The sequence below is a fragment of the Vulpes vulpes genome, chromosome 1 (assembly GCF_048418805.1).
Source record: "Vulpes vulpes isolate BD-2025 chromosome 1, VulVul3, whole genome shotgun sequence".
Classification (NCBI taxonomy): Eukaryota; Metazoa; Chordata; class Mammalia; order Carnivora; family Canidae; genus Vulpes; species Vulpes vulpes.
Window position 1 is genome coordinate 121,193,275 of NC_132780.1, and position 26,243 is coordinate 121,219,517.

Below are 26,243 nucleotides of genomic sequence, written 5' to 3' on the forward strand. Positions count from 1 at the left end.
TTTCTCCACATCCTTGCAAACACTCGTTTTTCTCTGTCTTTTTAAATTCTAGACATGTTAGGGGGGTATAAAGTGGTATCTTAATTTTGTTTTCATTTGTATTTCTCTCATGGCTAATGATGTCATACATCTTTTCATGTGCCTATTGACCCTTTACAGATCTTCTCTGGAGAAATGATTATTCAGATTCTTTGCTCATTTTAAAATTGAGTTGTCTTTTTTATTATTGAGTTGTAAGCGTTCTTTATGTATTCTAGATATAAGTCCCTTGTCAGATATATGATTTGAAAATATTTTCTCCCATTCTGTGAGTTCCTTTAATTTTCTCAATTGATGTTTTGAAGCACAAATTTTGTGTTGGGTTTCACCAAAAAAGGAAAAAAGTTGGCTCTGTATTGCAGTTACATTGAATCCATATATCAATGTGGGGAGAAATGATATATATCTTTACAATATTAAGTCTTCTAATCTATAAACATAATGTATCTTTTATTTATTTGGAACCTCTTTAACTTCTCTCAAAAATGTTTTATGATTTCCTATGTAGAGATACTGCATATTTTTTCCTAGTATTAGTAGGGTTCAGTCAGAGAACAGAACCAGTTGGAGATACAGGGATTTGTCACAGGCAATTAATTGGCTTACACCATTTTGAGGGCTGGTTAAGTTGTCTTCAATTCCACTTTTAGCCATTTATGTTCTAGAATTAAGGCACCCAAGGAACATGACTTTATCTAAGGAATGCTATAGGTACTTCTTTCAAATGTTAAAGATCTCTTCTCAAAGTAGCCAGTTTTCCTCTTAAATGTAAGTCAGGTCATGTCATTCATCAGTTCCAAACCCTACAGTGGCTCCCCATAATACTTGGAGTACTGCCATGGTCATTACATTGACCTATAAGGCCTTACATGATCTTCCCCCTTTCCCCTTAACTCTCTGTCCTCATCTTTTTCTACTTCCTGCCTCATTTACTCAGTTCCAGCCCCATTAGTCCTCATTCCTCCCTCATGGACCTTGAGTATTCTGTTCTTTCTGCCATTCTGGAATGCCATTCCAAAAAATCATTCTGGAATGGTTTTCACTTCATGACTTGTTTGTTTGTTTCTTTTTTTTTTTTTAAGATTTTATTTATTTATTTATGAGAGACACAGAGAGAGAGGCAGAGACATAGGCAGAGGGAGAAGTAGGCTCCCCATGGGGAACCTGCTGTGGGACTTGATCCCAGGACCCTGGGATCACGCCCTGAGAGGAAGGCAGATGCTCAGCTACTGAGCCACTCAGGTGTCCCCATGACTTGTTTTTTATGTCTTTTGATATTACCTTCTCAGTGAGTTCTTCCCTGACCAAACTCCAAAATAGCAGCCAGCACTCTGATATTCCCATTCACTTTCCCTGTTTTACTTTTCTTTCCTGCAAATATATTCCATATATTTGACAGTTGATTTTGTTTATTGCCTGGTCACCTCTGTAGGAAAGCAAGGTCCACAAGGGAAGAGATTTTCTGGCTACTTTGCTCTTTGATGCAATCTCAACACCAAGAACAGTACCCGACAGATTGTTGACTAATTCAATAAATATTTGTTAAAATAAGAGGCACATTTTTAAGAACTTAATTATGAGAAGGCCTTCTAAAAATACATCACTCTCTGGCCAATAGAGTATCAAAAGCAAACAGATTTTAATGGTATGATAAGACTGAAAGGATAATTTAGAGTAAAAGGCCACAGACAGGAGTAATGGGAAACTGAGGCTCTGGATGTCATTTCTTGGGCTCCTGCAGAGAACAACCACTATGAGGGAGAGAAAAGAACAATGGAAAGCAATTGCTTACCTATGGCACAATTTTATATAAAATTGCTACCATATTAAAGTTAAAGGATGAAAACATCCATCTTCTAAGAAATTACCTTTATTGTCATAGTCTATATTCTAGTTCACTTAATTTGTTTATTTGGGAAACATGGAATATAGTCTAGGCACAATGGAGATACAGAGATTAATAAGACGTGGTCCTAAACTCAAGGAGCTCATTATCTGCTAAGGGAGACAGTGCTTTCTTCTTTCCAATCCAGTGAGCTGTGATGGGTCAGTGACATGCTTAACTGTAACAGTGGGTATGCAAAGGGGTATGTATCAATTTCATCTAGCGGTCATAGTGATTTAGGCCTGACTATAGGATGGACAAACAGCATCAGAGGGCTGTGTAAAAAACAGTCCTATCCGTTAAGACTGATGCTGCCTCATTAACTTCTTGCTGAGGACCCCTATTCCATCTCCCAGCCAGTACCCAAGAAAACCGCACCTGGGTTCCTAATCCTAGATCTATCTTGTCACCTTATTTCTGCTTCTCACCTCTTTTCCAGCACCATTCCTGAATGCCAGTGGCTTCTGGCCTCATGATATACCACTTTTGGCTCTATGCTCAATCCTTTGATGATGGATAGGAGGTTGTTTTTTTTGTTTTTTTTTTTTTGTTTTTTTTTGTTTTTCCTGACTATAAACTTTAGCTTTCTTTTTGGGTAAGTTCTTGAAAGATCTGCTTCTGTCACTGCCTCAATTCAGTCCCAGGCTCTGCAACCCTATCCCTAAATCAGCTATACGAGTGGTTTTTATCCTGACTGGATCTTTTTTCTTGGCCAATAGCCATCAAACTAAAGATTACAGAGAAGATACCAAAAATCTTTGTAGAGCACAATATGAGTGCAAACTTCCTCATATCCAAAAAGATGCCAACTGCTGTCCTTTCTTCCCCATCACCTTTCTTTCAGCTCCAATTACTCAAACCACAAAAAGGAGAGACCTGAAACAATCAATACGGAAAGAGCATAGCTATCCCAGCATCAAGTCATTATTTTTTGAAAAGCTATTTTTAAAAAACAGAATGTATTTTTTTGATTTGCTCATATTTTTCCACCCGGGCGATGCATCTGAAGCTCCCAGGAATACTTGAATTACATTTTACACAAAATCCTGAGCACAGTAGGTGTGCAGCTCAGCAAATATTTACTGAGGTAACCTCTCTCCCCAGACAAAGATCAGGCTTTTTATGACTCACTGTAAAATAGAGAATTCCTCAGGTTCAGGTTCCTCTCCTTTAATGACAGCTCCCTATGTATTCATGCCTCCATTAAGGGCCCTGCATCGTCCTCATGGGACTTGGGGGCATAGAACCAGCACAAATGCAACATGAAGCTCTGACTACTGCTTTTGCCATGAATAATAAAGTATTTTGTCACAAAGCCTGAGTCTCACGTCTTTTGCTAGCATCTACAAGACAGTAATGGGTTAACTTGTTAACCTGCAAGTACAGCAAAATCTCATCCCTGCACATTTCTTATTACTCAAAATTTCTTGATTTCCCAGTCAGTAAAATCCAAGATACTGGGGGTTATTGTGCAAATGCCACTTTCAATTCTGAGAAATAACAATATGTATATAAGAACTAATATCTATATTCATTATCACAAAGGACAGTGAGATAAGCTCTTGGAATAAAAGTCTAATTGAACAAGTTTAGTTTCATATAGAACTTATGACATTGCCCTTATTTTATAAATTACATAAGAAGTACTAGGAGAGCCTTTGGGCCTGAAATATCTACTTCCTCCAAGCTAAGTGATTATTAAACTGTAAGGGGAATCTAGAAAAAAAATGCATTCTCCCATAATTGTCATTAATATCTAGTACAGTTATCAGATAGATTTTAGGTCACTTAGCAGGGCCCTTTGAAGAAGGACACGAGATATAGAATACTTTTTTTTCCTTCATGAGAACCTTCTCAGAAAAATAAGAATGTTTGTAGACTACATTTTGAAATAGCTTTATTGAATATAACTGCCACACAATAAACTGTGCATAATTAATGTACATAATTTGGTAAGTTTTGATATATGTAAATATCTATGAAACACCACAATCAAGGTAATGAACATATCCATCACCTCCAAAAGTTTCCACACGTCCCTTTGTAATCCCTCCTTCCTGCCACTCCCCCACCTTCAGGCAACCATTTATTTGATTTCTGTCACTACAGATTAGTTAATAACAGATTAGTTTAATTTTCTAGAATTTTGTATAATTGTAATTCTATGCTATGCAACTTTTTCTGCCTGGCTTCTTTTACTCAGCATAATTACTTTGAGATTCACCCATGATGTACCAAGTATCAATAATTCATTCTTTTTCATGCTGAGTAGTATTTTATTATATGGATATACCTAATTTGTTTATCCATTCACCTGTTGATGGATATTTCTTCCATTTCCAATCTTTGGCTATTAAAATAAAGCTGATATGAACATTGATGTACAAATCCTTGTACAGACACATAGTTTTATTTTTTCTTGAGTAAAAGCCAAAGGGCAGAATGGTTGGATCATAGGGTAGGGGTGTGTGTTGAACTTTTAAAGAAACTGTTTTCTAAAGTGGTTGTACCATATTGCAGTCCCACCAGCAATGTATACCAATACTTGGCTTAGTCAGTTTTTAAAAACTGTAGCCATTGTAATAGTGTATAGTGGCATTTAATTGTAGTTTACATTTGCATCTCTTAGGGGTGCCTGGGTAGCTCAGTCTGTTAAGCACCTGCCTTCGGCTCAGGTTATGATCTTGGGGTTCTGGGATTGAGCCCCATGTCCATCCAGCTCTCTGCTCTGCAGGGAGTCTGCTTCTCCCTCTCCCTCTGCCCCACTCCTCTGCTCATGTTCTTTCTCTCTGTCAAATAAATAAATAAAATCTTTAAAATAATTTGCATTTCCCTAATGACTAATGGTGTTGAACCTCTTTTCATATGCTCATTTGCCATCCATATGTATGTATTCTGTTGAAGTGTCTCTTCAAATCTTTCTCTTTTTAAAAATTGGATAGTTTTATTACTGAATTCTCAATATTCTTTATGTATTCTGGATATAAGTTCTTTATCAGATACATAATTTGCAAATATTTTCTTCTAGTCTCTCTCTTCATTTTCTCGATATTTTCTTTTTTTTTAAAGATTTATTTTTATTTATTTATGATAGACATGGAGAGAGAGAGAGAGAGAGAGGCAGAGACACAGGCAGAGGGAGAAGCAGGCTCCATGCTGGGAGCCCGACGTGGGACTCGATCCCGGGACTCCAGGATTGTGCCCTGGGCCAAAGGCAGGCGCGAAACCACCAAGCCACCCAGGGATCCCCATTTTCTCAATATTTTCTTTAGAAGAGGTTTTAAATTTTTATTAAGTCCAATTTATCACTCTTTTCTTTTATGGTTTGTGCTCTTAGTGTTATGTCTAAGATATCTTATTCCAAGGTCACAACATTTTCCTTATAGATTCTTTGAGAAATTTTAGTTTTAGCTTTCTCAGATCTATGATCCATTTTGAGTTAATTTCTGAAAGTGGTGTAAGATGTAGATCAAAGTTCATATTTGCATGTGGATATCCAATTGTGCCACACTATTTGTTTAAATTTTTTTAAATTTTTATTTATGATACTCACACAGAGAGAGAGAGAGAGGCAGAGACACAGGCAGAGGGAGAAGCAGGCTCCATGCACCGGAAGCCCGATGTGGGATTCAATCCCGGATCTCCAGGATCGCGCCCTGGGCCAAAGGCAAGCACTAAACTGCTGCGCCACTCAGGGATCCCCATACTATTTGTTTAAAAGATTGTCTGTCCCTTCTCCACTGACCTCCTTTTGCACATTTGTTGAAAAGCAGCTTCCCTTATACAAGTATGTTTATTTATTATTTATAAAGATTTTATTTATTTATTTATTCATGAGAGACACAAAGAGAGAGGCAGAGACATAGGCAAAGGGAGAAGCAGGCTCCCTGCGAGGAAGCTGATGCAGGACTTGATCCCAGGACCCTGGGATCATGACCTCAGCTAAAGGCAGACACTCAACCACTGAGCCACCCAGGCACCACAGGTAGGTTTATTTCTGAATGCTATTCTGTTCTGTTGATATATATGTCTATTTCCTTTTTTTAAAAAAAAAGATTTATTTTAGAGAGAGTGTGTGTGTGTGCAAGTGGGGGAGGAGCAAAGAGAAGAGAGAAGTAGACTCCCCACTAAGCACAGAGCCCAATATGGGGCTCGATCTCACCACCATGAGATCAGGACCTGAGCTGAAATGAAGAGTTGGATCTTAACTGACTGAGCCACCCAGATGCCCTATGTGTATTTGTATCTAATACCAAACCACTTTCATTACTATAGATTTAAAATAAGTCTTAAAATCAGGTGGTCCTAATCCTCCAACTTTAGTATTCTTTTTTAGAGTTGTTTTGGCTATTCTAGGTCCTTCATATTTCTGTATGAATTTTAGAACTAGCTTGCCAATTTATATAAAAAAAAAAAGCTGGGGTGCCTGGGTGGCTCAGTTGGTTAAGCATCTGCCTTCAGCTCAGGTCAGGATCTCAAGGTCTTGGGATCAAGCTTCATGTGGGGCTCCCTGCTCAGTGGGGAGTCTGGTTCTCCCTCTCCCTTTGCTGCTCCCCTGCTTTTTCTACTCTCTTTCTCTCAAATAAATAAATCTTTTAAAAAATGCCAGCTAGGATTGTGATGGTAATTGGGCTTAGTCTGCAGATCAATTAAGAGAGAATTAGCAATATTGACTCTTCCAACCCATGAACACAGTAATTCTCTATTTATTTAGTATTTATTTATTTATTTATTTATTTATTTATTTATTTATTTATTTTTAGGATTTAACTTCTCTCAGCAGTTTTATAGTTTTAAACATATAAGTATTTCACAGTATTTTTTAGATTAGCAACATTTTGTAGTCTTTAGTGTATAAGTATTTTGCATTATTATATTTATCCCTAAATATTCATATTTTTGATGCTATGGTAAATGGCACTGCATTTAATTTCACTTTTCAATTGTCTGTTTTTAGTATTTAGAAATACAGCTAGGTTTTGTTCCTTGATCTTGTATACTCCAACCTTTCTAAACTCATTTATTAGTTCTAGTAGTTCTTTAAAAAATAGATTCTACTGAATTTTCTACATACACAATAAGGTTAATAGAGGGTAAAGCCATTTTAATTCTTCCTTTCTAAACCAGGTGCCTTCTATTTCTTTTTCTTATCTTATTGCACTGGCTAAAATCTCCACTGTTCAATAAAAGTGGTGAGAATGGACACCTTATCTTGTTTCTGATCTTAATGGGAAAGCAGTCAGTCTTTTACCATTAAAAAAATGATGTTAGCTATAGTTTTTTTCATAGATGTACTTTCTGGGTTGAAGAAGTTCTCTTTTATTTCTAGTCTGTTGAGACCTTATCAGGAATGGATGTTGAATCTTGTCAAAATCTTTCTCTCTCTAGAAAGATGATCATTGTCTTAAGTTGGTAAATATGATGAATTATATGACTGATATTTGGATATCAATTCAATCTTTCATTCCTGGGATAAAACTCACTTTGTCATGATATATTATCCTTTTGGTATTTGGATGGACTCAACTGGTTGAAATCTTGTTTAGAATTTTAGACCTATGATCATGAGGGGTATTATGTCTAATGTCTTTATTAGGTTTTGATATCAGGGTAATGCTGTCCTCATAGAATGAATTAGGGAATGCTCCATTATTTTCAGTCTTTCAGAAGATGTTCTGTAAAACTGGTAACATTTCTTCAACAATATGGGCACAGATTAGCTGGGTGCCTCTAGCTCAGGATCTCACACAAGGATGCAGTCAAGGGGCCATCCATTGCTGTGATTTTCCAAAGCTCAACTGGAGTAAAATCTGCTTCCATGCTCATTGCTGTTAGCAGCCTCAGAAGACCTGTTTTCAGGTTCATTGATATGCCTGTTAGTAAGCCTTAGTTCTTGAGGGATGTAGACTAGAAATCAGTTGCTTGCTATGTGGGCCTCTCCACAGGGTAGCTCACAACAAGGAGGTGGCCTCCCTCAGAGTGAGCAAGTTAAAGAGAGAGAGAGATCCAAGAAGGAAGACACAGTCTTTTTTGCAACCTTATCCAGAAAGTGATATCACATAAGCAAGTCAGTAAGTCCAGCCCATATTCAAAGAGAGGGGATTTCACAAGAGTGTGACTATCAGGAGGTTGGAATTAATGCAGAAATGTTAGAGACTGCCTGCCACAGTTGTTCTTAACATTACCTTAGTATCTTTCTAGTATCTGTGGAATCTTGGGTAATGTCACCTCTCCTTTGTTATTTAGGTAATTATATATTCTCTTCCCCTCCTAATCATTTGAAGTAGAGGTTGGTCAATTTTATTGATCTTCATAAAAAGCTTTGGTTTCATGTTTTTTTCCTGATGTTGTTGTTGCTGTTGTTCTATTTCAACAGTTTCCACTTTCATCTTTATTATTTCCTTTCTTCTGCTTATTTTTGGGACTCACTTGCTCTTTTTTGTTTTTTCATAAAGTAGATCTTTCTCCTTTTCTAATATGGAGTTTAGTGCCATCATTTCCCCATAAGTACTGCTTTAATGGCATCCAACAAATTTTGACATGTTATATTTTCATTTTCATTCATTTGAAAATACTTTCTAGTTTCTCTTTTGACTTTTTCTTTGACCATGAGTTATTTTAAAGTGTTCTATTTAGTTGCCAAATATTTTCAAAATTTTCCAGAGTTCTATCTGTTATGGATTTCTAATTTAATTCTATTGTAGTCAGGGAACATACTCTGTATGAATTGAATGCCTTTAAATTTAATAAGACTTTTTCTATGACCCAGAATATGATCTATCTTGGTAAATGTTCCATGTGTACTTGAAGAGAATGTGTATTCTGTTGGTGTTGGGTGTAGGATTATATAAATGTCAATTAGGTCAAGTTGGTTGACAGTGCTGTTCAAGTCTTCTATATCTTTACTAATTTTCTCTTGTAGACTACATTAAAAGTTTTTATTTTAATATTTTTAAAATTTATTAATGAGAGACATACAGAGAGAGGCAAGGCACAGGCAGAAGGAGAAGCAGGCTCCCTGTGAGGAGCCCAATGCGGGGCTTGATCCCAGGACCTGGGATCACAACTTGAGCCGAAGGCAGACACTCAACCACTGAGCCACCCAGGCACCCCTACATCTAAAATTTTTATCAAAAATGTAGTATCTACAACTGAACTGGAACATTACTATAATATTTATGTCTTATTAAAGTATTTTTCTTCCTCTGGCACTACACACACACACACACACACACACACACACTCACTCACACTCACAAATTGAGAGACCAAAGAACTGAATGAAATGAAGCAACTGTGTTGCTGCACCTTTGAACAAATCTTATTATTTAGGAAAGCATTTTGAAACTGGGCTATTTTATCTTTCCTTGTCTGAACTTGTAAGCTACTTAATTGCAAAATGTGTTTTTATTCACAGTGCCTCTTATTTTATTCTTTATGCCAAGTCATGCTCCCACTGCAAGCAAGACAGGCATCAAAATCTTCAATGGAATGAAAAAAATATAGGTGTTTCTACTATAACACTGTTTACAAGTGTTCCTACTTTAACAGGATATATAAATGCTTTAAAAACCGTGCATTCTACAAAATTGTGTATAAAAATAATGGGTTATGGGGAAATAGTATGGGGCCATAACAGTTGAAACATATTTAACTTTGTAACCAAAATACTAATAAAAATAATGATTATCCAATCAAAATACTAGCACTCAGCAAATGTCAATTACCACCATTTGTATGCAGATCACAATTGATTTTTGCAACCTTTAATCTACAAGGCATAGGTACTTGAGGACATTCAACAATCAATTGTTTTTAAACACACGGGAAATATCTTCTCTACTTCTCCATCTACTCCTACAGCTCATCACACAGCTTCATAACATAGGAAGTATACCTGTTCTTTTTTTTTAATTTTTATTTATTTATTTATTTATTTTATTTATGATAGTCACACAGAGAGAGAGAGAGGCAGAGACACAGGCAGAGGGAGAAGCAGGCTCCATGCACCGGGAGCCCGACGTGGGACTCAATCCCGGGTCTCCAGGATCGCGCCCTGGGCCAAAGGCAGGCGCCAAACTGCTGCGCCACCCAGGGATCCCTATACCTGTTCTTAAAGCCATTAAACCAACTACTATTTATGCAGTTATTGGTAATACAATATTCTTAGCTTAAGCATTCCTTCTTTAATTGTAGGAAGGCTTGCCCCTGAATGCTTTAAACTACTGATCTGCTGGGGGAAAATTACATACGAACCAATGATGTTATTTTCTTACTTGCCAATTGGGTATTAATATGTACTATAGTAATAGAGAAATGTGTTGTAGCTGAAAAGACTGTACTCCATAGTTCTCTAACTTTGAAATGCATGATTTTCCCAGTCATTCTCTTAGCAGTAGCTATCATCCTTCCTCCCAGGGTCACTGAAAATATATTTATTGAGCACCTACTATGTTCCAGAGTTTGTTTTAAATGTTGGAGACAGTGATGAACATGACAAAGTCCTGTGTTCACAGGCTATACATGTTGAAGGGATATATAGACAATAAATAGTCAAATCAATAAATATGATAATATCAGAGAGTTATACTTGGTATGAAGAAAATAAAACAGGGTGATAATATATAGGAATGAGATACTGGGGCTGAATGGCCATTCTGTAGACAAGCTACCTCTGGATACAGTGATAAGGGAAGGTTTCTCTAAAGAGGTGATATTTGAGCCAAGATCTAGAAGATGAGAAGGAACCAGTTACAGGGAGATCTGGAGAAGACTGTTGGGCATTGAGAACATAAGGGCCTTGAGATGGGAGTAGGCTTAGTGAATCTGAGGAGCAGAATGGAAAGTGGCTGGGGCAGCCATCAGAGGAATACTAAGGTTTGAGTGCCATGCGTCATGGCCATGCTGAGGTTGACACAGCAGATCCAGTTACTGCTATTTAACAATGCCATGTATTCCATGACTCAAATGGCCAGTGGTGCCCCAAAATGCCTGCTAGAGAAATTCAACTAACTGACCCTCATCTGAGTGTCAAACCCAGGCAATGGAACACAGGTGATCATCACAAAGTATAAGGCTGAAGTGGGGCTAGACAAGTTTGACCCCTCTGAGAGGTTGAAATCTGATGTGGGCTCCATCCAGAATTTAGCTGTGAGCCACAAAGAGAGAGTTGGAGCAGGGCTTCCCAGGTTGCAGCCTGGGACAGTAGGGGCAGGATGATGGTAAAGAGTGTTGGTGTGGGAGAGGTAGGGTGGGCCCTGAAGGAAGAATCCAAGTACAGTGAAGACGGAATTTTGCAACTCCCCTCAGAAAAAGTCTTCATTTAGTTTCTTTTGCCAGCCCTGGGAGCCATGGATACTTACCCTGATGAGCCAGTGACCTTCTAACCAGCCAGAACTTATCTAACAGAATAGCCAAGTAGTAGGGCTTCACTATTTTTCAGAAACCTTAGCCCACCTAGTCTGGTTCCAATCATATTTACCACAGACTCTAATGTTGCTTTGGAATATTTCTCTACATGCTCTCTGTTTTTAATACAAATACCTCATTTTCTATGATGAAAACAGAGATAGAAGCAGGAAAACCATAAGAGACTCATAAATCTAGGAAACAAACTGAGGGTTCCTGGAGGGGAGAGGGGAGGAGGTATGGGGTAACTGGGTGATGGGCATTAGGAGGGCACTTGTTGTGATGAGCACTGGGTGTTACATGCAACTAATGAATCATTAAAGTCTATCCTTAAACTGATTAAACAAACAACAAACTCCAGATATGTAATTTTCTCAGAAGGATCATACTTTCTTTTATGAGGAGAGACTCTTCATTCTCCTATTTGGATATTCTTGTAGTAGTTGCCACAATACTGGGTTAGATTTTTTTTCCTGAAGAGGAAACTGTACTGCAAGGCCAGGATGATTTCAGGGGAACTTCTCACATAGTTAGTGCCACAGTAGGAGAAAAGCTTTACTGATACTACCTACTAGCTCATGATGTCAAAATGATACTAACACTTTGGGATTCATGATTCAGGCCAATGAGGATGAGAAACTAGGTATGGGGCTGCTTACCTGTTATTCCTGCAGCGAATGGTGAAGCCAAGAAAGAAGACTATTAGAAGAAGTCCACAGCTGAGAAAGGTCCAAACAATACCCAAGAGGACAGGAGATAATGAAGAAATGGTCTTACCGCTGTAGTGGGAAGAGGTCTGAGAATAAAATAAAGAGAAGCTATTAGGAATGAGACTCTTTTATAGATCAAACATGAACTGCCCCATCATCCCCAAAGCTGGGAAATATATGTCCTGTATGAACATTTCCTTCCCCTCCTCCCCCTCTTCCTCCTCTTCATTTCCTCCTTCTCCCCCTCCATCACCACTACCACTGTACCACCACCACTAATAGTAACAACAATAAGAACAACATGTATATCTGAGAGCCCTGACATTCTATGACTATTCACTCACAATTGTCCTGCAGAGATTATGAAGAGGACTCCGATCCAGCTCCTGGCCAGGAAAACTGTCACACAATTCGGAACAGTTTATTTCAGGCTCCATGTCATCACGTGCCCCTTTTGGTGTGCACTTATTCAGTCTTGGTTACCTGCTGGTTGTTAACCAGCAGATCTTAGACTAAAGCACAAGAACAATTCAAATCTTTTCTTTATAGGCACCATTTTGGATCTGGCTCTTGGCTCAGATTCTGGGATGAACAACTTGTTCAGGTGGAAGCGAAGGGTTATTTCACTAGTCTCCTTCATCAGACACCCTCCAGGCTCCTCTTGTGCCTTGCTGGCAGTGCATACCATGTGAGTCAAGAGTGGGCATCTTAGTAACCATTAGATTACACAAAGTGATGATTCTGGCTTGCCACCAGATGGCAGTCACCGCTCCAAGTACTCTCACACAGGTCCAGAAGGAAAGGAAGGCAATTAAACCTGTTAACAAACAAATTATGTCTGTGTGTGTGTATATATATATATATATATATATACACACACACATACACGCACACACATGCGTATATATATATATGCGTATATATATATATATATACACACACATACACGCACACACATATATATACACACACATTAATATATAAAACATATATAATACAAAGTAATATATTATATATTAACATATAAATGGTTTATTGCAGAGGTTTAATATTATTTTATATGTTTTAATTATACAGTTATATTTTTATTTTATATATGTACTTTATTATATATAACAATGGCTTAACATATATTTAAATCAATATATTTTTAAGCCTCTATAATAAAAACATTTTAAAAACAAAGACAAAGCTCATCTAACCATTTATAAAGTTCAACAGTTTCTTTCCAGATCTTTCCAGATCCTTTTTTTGACCTAGCCCTATAAGAACTGTAGTTTAAACATGTGAGGTCCATCTTCTTTTTTTCCCTACTGCAAAATCCCCTGTCCTTCCAAGATCTTTCCATGCAACTCATGGCTTAAGCTGTGTCTGATCCTGAGTGGCAGTGGCCTTGGATGCCCCATGCTGTCTGCATGAAATCTCTTTCAGTCATTGGAGTTCTTGTTCACTCAGTGAGTGGAGAAACCTTCTATGTCCAGGCAGCCGGGGTCTAGAATGATACACAAGCCCTTTGCCAAGAGGTTTTGTTTGTTTTCACATTTGTAGACTATTAGAAGTGGGAGAATTTACTCAGGTAATAGGGAGGGAAATTGCGAAGCTCTAGGAATTTTCTAGAGTGAGTGGGTGGCCAGAGGACAGTGTTATTCTCTTAGAAGATACTTGCAATATAAATACTGTGATCTAAAAAGAATTTCTATTTACAGAAAAAAAGTAGAAATGCAGAAAGGCTCAGATTAGCCTCAGCAGAAAAGGTAGACCTGTTCCTGATTCTTTAAAGCAATCTACCCCTCGATAGAGAAAATAGATTGCAAATTTTACCAATAGGAACTTAAAGGAGGGTGCCACTTCTGTTTTATGTTTCTGAAACAGCTTAGCAAAGTTTTTTTTTATTATGGAGGAAAATTGAAATAGGAAAAATATCAATTATTATTATTTCAATAGCCACTGAACATAGAACTTGTGTTTAAGCCAGAACAATAGTGACAGGTATAGAATGCCATCTTTGGATTCTGCATGCTTAGGCATGAACAATATAGCACCAGGTGTTGCCCATTCATTGGCCTCTCATATGTTCCTGAATTATTTACCAGGTTCATTACAATGAAATCCCAAGAGAACTAAAAGCCACTATCTCCCTTCAAGACATTTAAATTCTTGTACAGACTGTCCAATCACTGAATGCAAAATTAAGAACTAAATATACAAACATGGCTATTTGCATCCTAATTTGGTTGAAATTTTATTGCTGCTAAGACTACTTTTTTTCCTTTTCCTCTTTTTAAACTTAGACATCCCCTATGGAATTTTCTAGCAGACAATGATAATTATAAGCCAAAGAGAGGTTATGCATGATAGGCTGAAATATTTATTTTTCCTATATTGCCCTTTTAATCATACTGGAAAATAAATATACCTATATTTTAACCATTGTTAAGTTCATACTAGTTTATCCTTACATCATATAGAAGTATACATCAGAGTGTGTGTGTGTGTGTGTGTGTGTATAAAATCTTATCCTTAATACAACAATGTCATGTAAGGTAAACAACACCATTCCTCATCTTCATTTTTAAAATATTTTATTTATTTATTCATGAGAGACACAGAGAGAGGCAGAGACACAGACAGAGGGAGAAGCAGTCTCCTCACAGAGAGCCCAATGTGGGACTCACTCCCCAGACCAGTATCACACCCTGAGCCAAAAACAGATGCTGAGATACCCAGGCTTCCCCCATTCCTCCTTTTCAAATAAGGAAATTGAAGAGCAAAGAGGTAGAGAACCTGGATTCACATTTGCAGAGGCAGCACTTGAACATAGGAGTTTACGTTCCAAGGTCCATGTCCATCCAGTGTCTACCATAGATGGGAAAACTCTCAAAACTGACCTCTTCTAAGAGGATACCAAATGGCCTGATGGGTTTCTTCATGTTAAGTTCCCTGAGCTTAACTTCTATGAGTTCCCTGGAGTATGGCACATAATAATGTCTCTATAGCAGTATTTTTCAAGGGAAACAATTTTGCAGAGAATATTTGGCAATGTCTGGATATTATGATTATCAAAACTGAGACAGGGTGCTACTGACATCAGTAGATAGAGGCCAGGGATGCTGCTAAACATCCCACAATTTATAGGATAGTCCAAACAACATAGAGTTATCCAGCTTCAAATGCCAATAATGCTAAAGTTGAGAAACCTTAGTTGACACTGGATCCTAGAAGTGCTAACAATCTTAAGCTCAAATTATCTTTGGGAGATTCTATGAACATGATGGGGTAGTCTATATGAACACAAATTTCCTGCGGGATAAATTCCAATGGTTCCCTTGGACAGACTGAAATCGCTGTCATGGAACTTTGAGAGCTAGGTCCCCATTCAGTCCATAGATATCTAGTGTAGGAACTCATATACCATGATACTGCCATAGAGCTGGCATTCAACTCCAACATTAGCACACATTTAGAGATTCAGAAACGAGGATCTGGTGAAACAGTGAATGGCTTAGTCACTGAGAGGAGAGTTGAATGATTTCAAAAAGTGTTGAGTGACTGGGAAATTGAGTGGGGAATAGTGTGCCAAATAGGATAATGGTGAGGGATTTGACAACAAGATAGATACAGGACGTAAGGCACAAAAAGAAAGATTTGCTAGATTCCTCCAACAGCAATCCTTGCCCTTGCCCCCATACATAAAATCTCCAGAAGTAAACTGTCTAGGCCAGACCCAAGACCACACATGGGTGGGGCTTACAATTTATTTGGCAGATTACAGTCCTGTCCAGTTATTACGATCAGGAAAGCAGACGTTGCATTAGCTACATCTCGAGTGCAAGATAGTCTTTTACAGATTCATGACTTTGAAAGGTCCCCCATGTCTTTCTATAAAATCCCTTCTATTCTTCTATACATTATTTCTGGCCATTGAAAAACTAGTCCTACAACTACTGTCTTTTAAAAAGTTGTGCAGTTGATGGGACTTCTGCTTCATGAAGAGTTAACTGCTAGAGGAATTGCCTTCTTACTGTAAACTATTTGAAAACTAGACAAAATATATGAAACTGCCCTTTTCAGACACTGGATAGCAGATATAGAACTTGGAAAACAAATGAGGTGGACCCTACAACTGGCTGACATACATACAGTGAAATATAAAAAATATTCTTTCAATGATTATAATTGACCTAAAGTTATTGCCTGGAGGCAGTTTCTAGGCTACATCCCAGGAAGGAAACCCAAACATAGCCTAAGTCTTGCTGAAGTAATGAGAACAGATTGGAGTTTGGGGAGGTCAAAGCAGATAGAATTTGTGAGGCGGAGAAATGAAGAAGAAAGAAATACAAAGAGAGAGAGGCCTTTGGAAATCTGCAGGGTAGCTTCTCAGTCTTTTGCTGAGTACTGAACTAGGCATGAATGAGAGGCAACTACTTGAAATGGAAGACAGCCACTGCTAGGCAGTTGCTGAACAATTCCTGGAGCTCACACAGGGCTGGAAATACTTTGTGTTCTCATCAGCCAGAGTGGAGAAACCTCATATTATATAAGACATTGGATAGAATCCTCAGTACTATCATATCTTAGTAGTGGAACTAAACCCTAGAAGCTAATCTAGTCTAGGTACTACTGGACTCTAGTCTTTTGGGAGGATATGCCCTAATAAGGCTTAAAAGAAAGCCTCAAAAGGATCACACACACACACACAAAAAAAACAAAAACAAAAAACTGGACTGATCCATAAAAAATTGAACTGTTTTCCAGGACACAACCCAATGCCATTTAAAAAGGAATACAGGATGCAGCACTCAAAAACATAAAATTAAAAATGTCCATCATCCAATAAAAAATTACTGGGCATGCAAAGAATAAAAAATATGATCTACAACCATACATTAAAAAAATCAATTGGGGCTGAATGGCTCAGTTGATTAAGGATCTAACTCTTGATTTCAGCTCAGGTCTTGATCTCAGGGTTGTGAGACTGAGCTCCATGGTGGGCTCTGTGTTCAGTGAAAAGTCTGCTTAAGATTCTCTCTGTCCCTCTCCCACTGCTCCTCCATCCTCCCACTCTCTCTCTCTAAAATAAATAAATATTTAAAAAAATAAAAAATCTATAAAAACAAATACAGAAATGATATAATTAGCACACAAGGATCTTAAAACAACTATTATAAGTATGATCAAAGAAATGAAGCAGAACATGAGCAAAATTAGGGGAGAAGTGAATATAAAAAAGACCCAAATAGAATTCTAGTGATAAAAATTAATCCTGAAAGTAAAAATACAAAATTAATCCTGAAAGTAAAAATACAACAGATTAGACACTACAAAAATAAAATACTGGTTAAAGGCAAAGCATTAGAAATTATCCAAAATGAAGCAGAGAGAGAAAAACAATTGATAAAAATGGACATAGCCTCAGTGACTTATAGAATAGCAAGTGGTCTAATATACATGTAATTGGATCCTAGGGAATAAAGGTGGGAGAGGGGGGAAATAGAAAAAAGTATTTGAAAGAAATGACAAAAAATGTTTGTATTTGATTAAAAAGTATATACCTATAGATCCAAGAAGCTCAACCAAAACCTGAGCAGAATAAATGTTAAAATACGCATACATACACTAATGCACATTCTAAGGAAATTAGTGAAAACTCAAAGATAAAATCTTAGCTGCAGCTAGATTATGTACAGAGGAATAACAGTAAGACAACATAATTTGAAATTATGTAAACCATAAGAGAACTGAAAGATATCTTAAAGTAATGAAAGAAAAATAAAGTCAACCCAGAATATAATACCCAGTGAAAATGTGTTTCAGTGAAAAGTTTTTTTTTTTTTTTTTTAAAAAAAAGACATTTTGAGACAAAGAAAAACTGAGAGACATGTACTATAAGAAATATTAGAGGAAGTTCCTCAGGCAGCAGAAAAAATGTTATGTATCCAGATGCAAATCTGGATCTGTATAAAGGAATGAAAGGTGCTGGAAACGGTAAATGTACTGGTTAATGTAAAAAAGTGTTTTGTTATTGTTTTTAAGATTTTATTTATTTATTCATGAAAATACACAGAGAGGAGAGAGAGAGAGAGGCAGAGACACAGGCAGAGGGAGAAGCAGGCTCCATGCAGGAGCCTCACACAGGACTCAATCCTGGGTCTCCTGGATCAGGCCCTAGGCTGACGGCAGCGCTAAACTGTTGAGCCACCTGGGATGCCCTGTTTTGTTATTTTTTAAAGCTATGCTTATAAGCATGTACCTACTGCAAAAATACACATATACCAAATTCTCCTTTACACTCATATCCTCTCTACCCTCTCGTTTTTCAAACACAACTGCCTTGGTTCATATTCTCATTGCTAGTTGACTTGGTGACTTCATTATCAACAATAAGCTGAATCCTAAAAGGCTTTCAGGGCCATGAAGCAATGAGATGAATGTGAAAAGGAAAGTGGCATATACATTAATGCAGAACTCTATGTTTACACATCCCCTTTCCCCCAAAACTCTGTTGCTAATATTCATTCAGTTAATCTTTTTTGAACACTAACAATGTAACAGGTACTGTTATAGGCATCTGAAATACACTGGTGCACAAAAGAAATATGCCTATCTTTAGAGAATTCATATTATAATGGGGGATATCAAAACAATAATCAGTGTTAATAATTAGCTAATAGTATTAATTAATTAGCCAATAAATAAATTAGCTATTGAAGATGTTAAAGACAATGCAGGAAAAGGTAGATCAGGGCAAGAGTATTTGGAAATGTCACAGGTGTAATGAAGCAATTTTAAATGAGGTTGCCATGTTGGCCACATAAATAAAAATATCAAAGGTTAATTCCACAGTGAAAATTATGACAGTTCTCTATAGTAATCTCTCTCCTGTTCTTGAAGAGAATATCCAGAGTCATCTGACAATGATCAGTTAAGAAAACAAAGTTTTGGGAGGGTTTGCTTCTTCCCTTTTCATCAGCAATTTCTCACATGTTAGGTAACCCTCATAGAGTGTTTAGAGCTCTCTGTTTAGGCCCAGCTCCACCATCTACAGAATCTTCTCATGAACATCCTCCCTGAACTTTTCCTCTTTGATCTAATTCTATTAGATATTCATATTTCAGTGATTCCTGAAAGTTTTCCTTTGCTGTTCTTGTGTGCAGCTGCATTTAAAATTTCTTTTAAATTCATATATATTTATGAAACTCAGAAAAGTACAAGGAAGAAAATATCAAACACCCAGAATGTTTTTAAAGGTTTTATTTATTTGAGATAGATAGATAGATGATAGATAGATAGATAGATAGATAGATAGATAGATAGATAGATAGAACACACACAGAGGGAGATGGAGAAGCAGACTCCCTGCTGAGCAGGGAGCTCAATGCAGGGCTTGATCACAGAGGACCCTGAGATCATGACCCAAGCCAAAGAAAGACGCTCAACCAACTGAGCCACCCAGGCACCCTGAACACCCAGAATTAAATACTAACACCTTGGCATATTCTTTCCATATCATTCTTCCCACCCACCAGTACCCTCACCTCCTGAGAAAAAGCATACTATTGCTTTTGTATAATATTTAGTTTTTTAAAATGAGGAATATCTCCATTTTTGAAAAAGAATGAGAAGCTATCTATGTACTGCTGATTTCCAGGACAGATTCTTTTTTTTTTTTTAAAGCAAGATGCAACACAACATATATGGTGTGTTACCTTTTGTATAATAGAGATGAAATCCCACATAGGTCATTAGATTATTTTCAAAAAGAAACAATGAAAAATAAAAGCATTATATATAAGAGGAGGAAAAGAACAAGGGGGAGGGGACAGGGGGGCAAAATAGACCTCGCAATATTTATAGTTATCATGAAGTCCAACCTCTTCACTTTATGGGTGAGGAAGTAGCCCTCAGAGGTTGAGAGGCTCAGGATCACCTAGTGTACAAAGAAAATCTAGGTCTCTCAAGTTCAATACTTCTCTATACTGCTTTAAAAACCTTCAAAGGAACTTGTGGTCGGCCTTTCCCATATTTAGGACAGCTGGGCAAGGCCTGGACTTGGGGAAGCAGGCAGGATCATAGGGGTAAGAACTCTAGGGCTGTCGTTAGAAACCTGTGGAGGAGGTCCAAGAGAGAAAAGGAACACATCAGAAGAAGAAAGAATATTCTCTTGGGAGATTATAAATTTTGGAAGAACTTATATGTTTTTTTCCCCAGCAGTGTAAAGATTGAATTAATCTGCTTCTCAGAACCTCAGATTTGCCTTATAAAAAAGGGAGAGATGGAAAGTTTCTTTTTGAAGTCTTTGAAGTTCCTCCAATTAAGTTTTCCACATACTTGGTTTCTGAATGATCATCCCAAAAGGACCCGGGGGCAGGGCTTATGTAGGGAGTCTTGATTCACTGGAGGAAAGGTCAGGGGAGAGATGGCTGGTGCAAACACATCCCTCTCAGGGGATTTTAAAAGCAGAATGGAATCACTGGGTGTCCCTTGGCAGGGTTGGGAGATAGGCAGGGAGTGAGGAGGGGGAGTGGACTTGATTCACTCCCTTAGTCTGGTGTGGATTTCAGAGAAAGCAGAGCTTTGGAATCCTTGTGATTTGTATACATTCTTGAACTATACCACCGTTCTTTCCTAATGTCCCAAAGCCTCTTTCCTCCTGTGCTTCCCAGCCCACATTTAGTGATCTTTCTGAAATCTGGAGGACATTTTTACTCAACATTATAGAAGATACTACTGAATCTTTAGTTTCATATTACTTACAACTTTTCCTCTACTAAAACCTGATTTCTCCCTTTACTATTAACTGGCTACTTGATAGAATTATATTGAATCAGGCTGGCTATTGGATTGGGTCCCCCACAGGATATAGGTGTTGTAAGTAGTAAGTTTACTATAAACGTAGGTCAACTGAATACTGGGCACATCCCAGGGCCTCTGGGCAAATTCAACTCCCCATCCCAGTACTTGGGAATTTGGTTTCACTTCACATATCCTTGGACCATTGGCAGTAATAAGTAGCACTGGAATGGACAAAGCTGAGGCTGAATTTAAGTCTCAGAAACATCATTTTCTATTTGTGGTGCCTTAGGCTAGTCACTTCTCCAATTCTTAGCTGCCTCCTCAATGAAAGGAAGATAATACTATCTACACCTCATAGGTTTTGCTGATGATTAAATCATATGATGTATAGGATGTATGCAAATATAACTAATACATACTAGATCATCAATAAATAGTGGCTTATTTCCATGATACAAAAGGGTTATTTATAAGGAAGACTTGAGGATGCATAACTGAGGTTACTTATCTTGTTTCTCTAAATATCCTAACAGAATTCCAAGTCCTGAATCATTAATATATCTTCTAAGTAACGACCTTTATACCATATTTACAATCAGATTCTGTAAGAATAATGAATTATATATCCCCAGTGGTAGAAGACATGTTCATTAATTCAACAAATACAGATCGATCAACTATTATGCAATAGTCACTGTGCTAAGAGCTAAGGATGCAGCAGGGAACAACATGTCCTTGCTCTGGCACCTAGCACAATGTCTGGTACATAGTAGGTGACAATACACATTTGTTGAAATGGACCCAGAGATATTTACAAACATCACAGAGTTTAGAAGTCCTAGATTTCTAGGAACAATCCTCAGGATCATATAGATATTCCTATAACTCAGAAGAAGCAGGAGGTTTGATTCAAGGAAGGCTAGAACACCTTCTCACTACAGTGGGAGCATCTCCTGCTTTTAGACCCCTGTCCTGATGTGTTTTGCTGACTCTCTGCTCTCAGTACAGACACAACCACATAAACTGAGCAGTGAGTCATTACCGCCTTATAGACAGGTCCTAGAGACCCCTTACAGACGAATCTTAGAGATCTGTTAATATTCCAACACTATTGCCAGGGGCTGGAGCTGGGAATTACACCAAAAAAAAAAAAAAATCAAAAAACAACATACTAAAACCGTTACTAACTTCTCAGAGTTGCATTGTTACCTAAAACACTTAGGTACTATTATGCAAATTATACATGCATGATTTCCATAAAAAACAGTCACAAATGTCAATTGGTGCTCATTAATATGCAATAAAATTCTCATTTGAAAACTATTAAGAGCCAAGAATGAATTCCACTTGGCTGCCCTCCTTTAATGAGAACTGCTGTGAAGTGCTCTATGCCATTATTCATCAACAAAACAGTAAGGTGTCACAACAAATCAAGCTTCAGAAGGTAACAAAGACCTGAGAATGGTCATCTGACATTTCACAGGCTAGATTTAGGCAGCTCAAGTTTTATGCTGCTATAGCTAAGACCTCTCCGTTTGGGTACTCAGAACATAAGGCTGAGTGAACTCTTTAACTTACTTTGCAAACAGAGCCAATGGTGTGATACTGAACACTCCTTTAAAGGACATTTGTGAGGGTGCCACACAACTAGAAAAGGGTAAACAAAACTTTGTTCCTGAGGTTCAGTCAGTTTGGGAGACTGAATATTCTCCTCCTCAAAAGAAGTGGAGTTCCAAGGCTGTTGCATTTACTGAGACTTTTCTCTGAAAAGCCTCCAGGTCAGAATTTTTATGAGTGAACTTTCATGCTGTGTCTTTAAATTTCTTCAGTTAGACACTGATTTTCTCTAAACTGTTGTTCAGTGTTGCTGCACAACCCGATATACTCATGTGAGAACAATTTTGGCTCTGGGAGGATAAAGAGATGGAAAACATAAGCCATCAAACTAGACTGTCCCTTCTGCACCCACTTCTGCTTAACAAACTGTCCTGAACTTGGCCTGGAAGCAGGTGGTAGAGAATGGGGTTTTCTAGGTATAGTTTAATACAATGGGTATCAAACTTCAGTGTGTATCAGAGTAACTTAGAGAGCTCCTTTAAAAACACTGATTGCTGGCCCCTACCTCCTCCAAATCAGAGTTTCCTGATTTGGTAGGGCCTGAGAATTTGCATTTCTAGTAAATTCGCAGGTGATGCTGCAGCTACTGGTGTGGGAACCATACCATGAGAATCACAATCTAACTAAAGGAAATACAGGGCTTTCATCAAAGTTTAAACAACACAAACCCTTGGAATAACCTGTAATTTGTTACTCTAAGCTGCTGTGATGAGGCTCATGTACACATTTACAGATCAAGTCATTTGACTTGTTCGCTAGAATTTAATTTCAGAGAAATACTATTAAGAAATTAGACACTTAGAACAGCACTCAGTTTTTTCATTCTTCAAATCAAGATTCTTATTTTTTTTAGACATGAGATACTGACAAAAACTATAGACCTTCTCCTGAGAAACATACAAATGTGTAGTATTTTACATGTAAAATCACAGGCCATCCATCCACCATCCCCATAAACCTTAATCAACCCAAGTGAAGCGGTTAATTTCAAACTACAACTCAGCTCAAGCCAGGATAAAAGAAATCTTTTGTTTGTTTTTATTTTAGTATAGTTGACGTACAGTGTTACATTAGTTTCAGGCATACAACATAGTGATTCCACAACTCTATCCTCCATGCTCACCACAAATGTAGTTATCATACAACATTATTACAATACCATGGACTATATACTCTCTATGCAGTACCTTTCATTCCCATGGTTTCCATAACTGAAAACCTGCACCTCCCACTCCCCTTCACCCATTTTGCTTGTCTTCCTACCCACCTCCTCTCTGGCAACCATGTTTGTTCTCTTTGTGGGTCTGTTTCTTCTTTTTTTATTTGTTCGTTTTGTTTTTTAGATTCTACACATAAGTGAAATCATATGGTATTTGTCTTTCTCTAACTTATTTCACTTAGCATAATGCCCTCTAGCTCCGACCATATTATCACAAATGGCAAGATTCCATTCTTTTTATGGCTGAGTAATATTCCATTGTATAAATGTGTAACTATATATATATATATATATATATCTTTTTAATAGATAATCTATCTAATCTATTTATCTATTGATGGACACTTAGATTGCTTCCATAACTTGGCTATTGTAATAATTCTGCAATAAAACAGGGGTGCATATATCTTTCCATGAGCGTTTTCATTTTCTTTGGTAAGTACCCAGTAAAAGAATTACTAGATTGTATGGTATGTCTATTTTTAATTTTTTGAGGAAACCCTATGCTATTTTTCACAGTGGTTCCACCAATTTACATTCTCACCAGCAGTGCATGAGGGTTCCTTTTTCTCCATGTCCTCACCAATACATGTTATTTCTTGTCTTTTTGATACTAGCCATTTTGACTGGTGTGAGGTGATACCTAATTGTAGTTTCTATTTGCAGTTCCCTGATGATGAGTGATGCTGAGAATATTTTCATGTGCCTGTTGGCTCTCTATATGTTTTTTTTTGGAAAAATATCTAAGAAGGTCCTCTGCCCATTTTTAACCTGGATTTTTTTTTCTTTTAGTGTTGAGAAAAAAGTTTTTAATTGTTTTTCTTTATACTGTTCTCATAAATCAAATATTTCTTTGTGGCTACCCATAAAGTGTGGTAAAATAAGATGATAAAGGCTATGATAAACACTGTCAGCAATTAAGATATTTTAATAATCACTTTAATGTTTATTCTTTAATACAATAATTTTATTTAATTAAAATAGTATTTTTATTCTTAAGATAATTACTGACATAAGTGAATTAAATATCTAATATACTATTTGTTTTGTTTTTTTCCAGCTTGTTCTTTTTTTTTAATTGTATTTATTTACTCTCATTTTCCTGTCCATAAGTTTTTTTTAGAAAGCAGCTCTATTGAGGTACAAATTCTATATAATAAACTGCCAATATTTAAAAGTGTCAATTTGATAAATCCTGACTTGTAAAACCATTCTTTTTTTCTTTTTTAAAGATTTTATTTATTTATTCATGAGAGACAGAGAGAGGCAAAGACACAGGCAGAGGGAGAAACAGGCTCCATGCAGGGAGCCAGACGTGGGACTCGATCCCCAGTTTCCATGATCACGCCCTGGGCTGAAGGCGGTGCTAAACTGCCAAGCCACCTGGGCTGCCCATGTAAAAGCATTCTTGCATTCAAAATAATGAACAGGTAGTAATAGTCCCAATTTTGTTCCTTAAAAAAAAGTTGCTTTGACTATCCTAAATACTGTACATTTTCATATGAATTTTAGAATGCAGTTATCAATTTCTATAAGAGTATCTGGGATTTTGGGGATCCCTGGGTGGCTCAGCAGTTTAGCCCCTGCCTTTGGCCCAGGGCGCAATCCTGGAGTCCCGGGATCGAGTCCCACGTTGGGCTCCTGGCATGGAGCCTGCTTCTCCCTCCTCCTGTGTCTCTGCCCCTCTCTCTCTCTCTCTCTCTCTCTCTCTATCATAAATAAATAAATAAATCTTAAAAAAAAAGAGTATCTGGGATTTTGATTAGGATTGCATTACATCTATAGATGAATTAGAGGAAAATCAACATTTTAACAATATTGAGCCTTCTAATCCATTATCTTGGATTGACTGGTACAACAAAATACCATAGACTGGCTGGCTAATAAACAGCAGAAATTTATTTCTCATGATCTTGGAAGTCGAAGATCATGATACAAGTATGTTGAATTCTGGTGAGAGCCCTCTTCCAGTTTACAGATGGTGGACTTGTATCCTCACATGATGGAAAGAGAATTACCTAGATCTCTGGCCTCTTCTTTTAAGGGCACTAATCCCATTTATATGGGCTCCATCCTCATGACTGAATTACTTCCTAAAGGCCCTGCCTCCAATAACCATCACAGTGAGGACTAGATTTCAACAAATGAACTTGAGGAGGATACAAACATTCAATTCATACCATCCATGAATAGGGTCTATCTCTCCATTTATTCAGGTCTTTTTTCTCTCAGAAAGGTTTTGTAGTTTTCAGTGTATAGCTCTTACATAATTTTTATCAGATATATCCCTAAGTATTTCATATTTTTATGCTATTATAATTTTATACTTTGAATTGTCCTTGTTTAACATTATATATCTCCACAATTGATGTTTGTATATTGATACTATATTCTTGCAATCATGCTAAATTTATGTAATAGTTCTAGTAGCTCTTTTGTAGATTCCATTGAATTTTCTATATAGAATATCAGGTTACATACAAATAAAGGGAGTTTTAACTCTTTGTTTCCAAACTGGATGCTTTTCATTTATTACTTTTTTTTTTTTTTTTTTTTTTTTTTACTACATTGT

General features: G+C 37.2%; 1 protein-coding gene across 1 annotated transcript in view; it reads right to left on the reverse strand.

Annotated features, from left to right (window-relative positions):
* Positions 1–26,243, reverse strand: part of GPR156 (G protein-coupled receptor 156) — an 84,649-nt gene that overhangs the window by 41,474 nt on the left and 16,932 nt on the right. The window contains exons 2-3 of the mRNA XM_072724446.1: positions 12,387–12,859; positions 11,992–12,128 (exon numbers count right to left, since the gene is read on the reverse strand). Coding sequence (XP_072580547.1) covers positions 11,992–12,128; positions 12,387–12,479 — 230 coding nt within the window. The 5' untranslated portion in view covers positions 12,480–12,859. The remainder of the gene's footprint in view (positions 1–11,991; positions 12,129–12,386; positions 12,860–26,243) is intronic.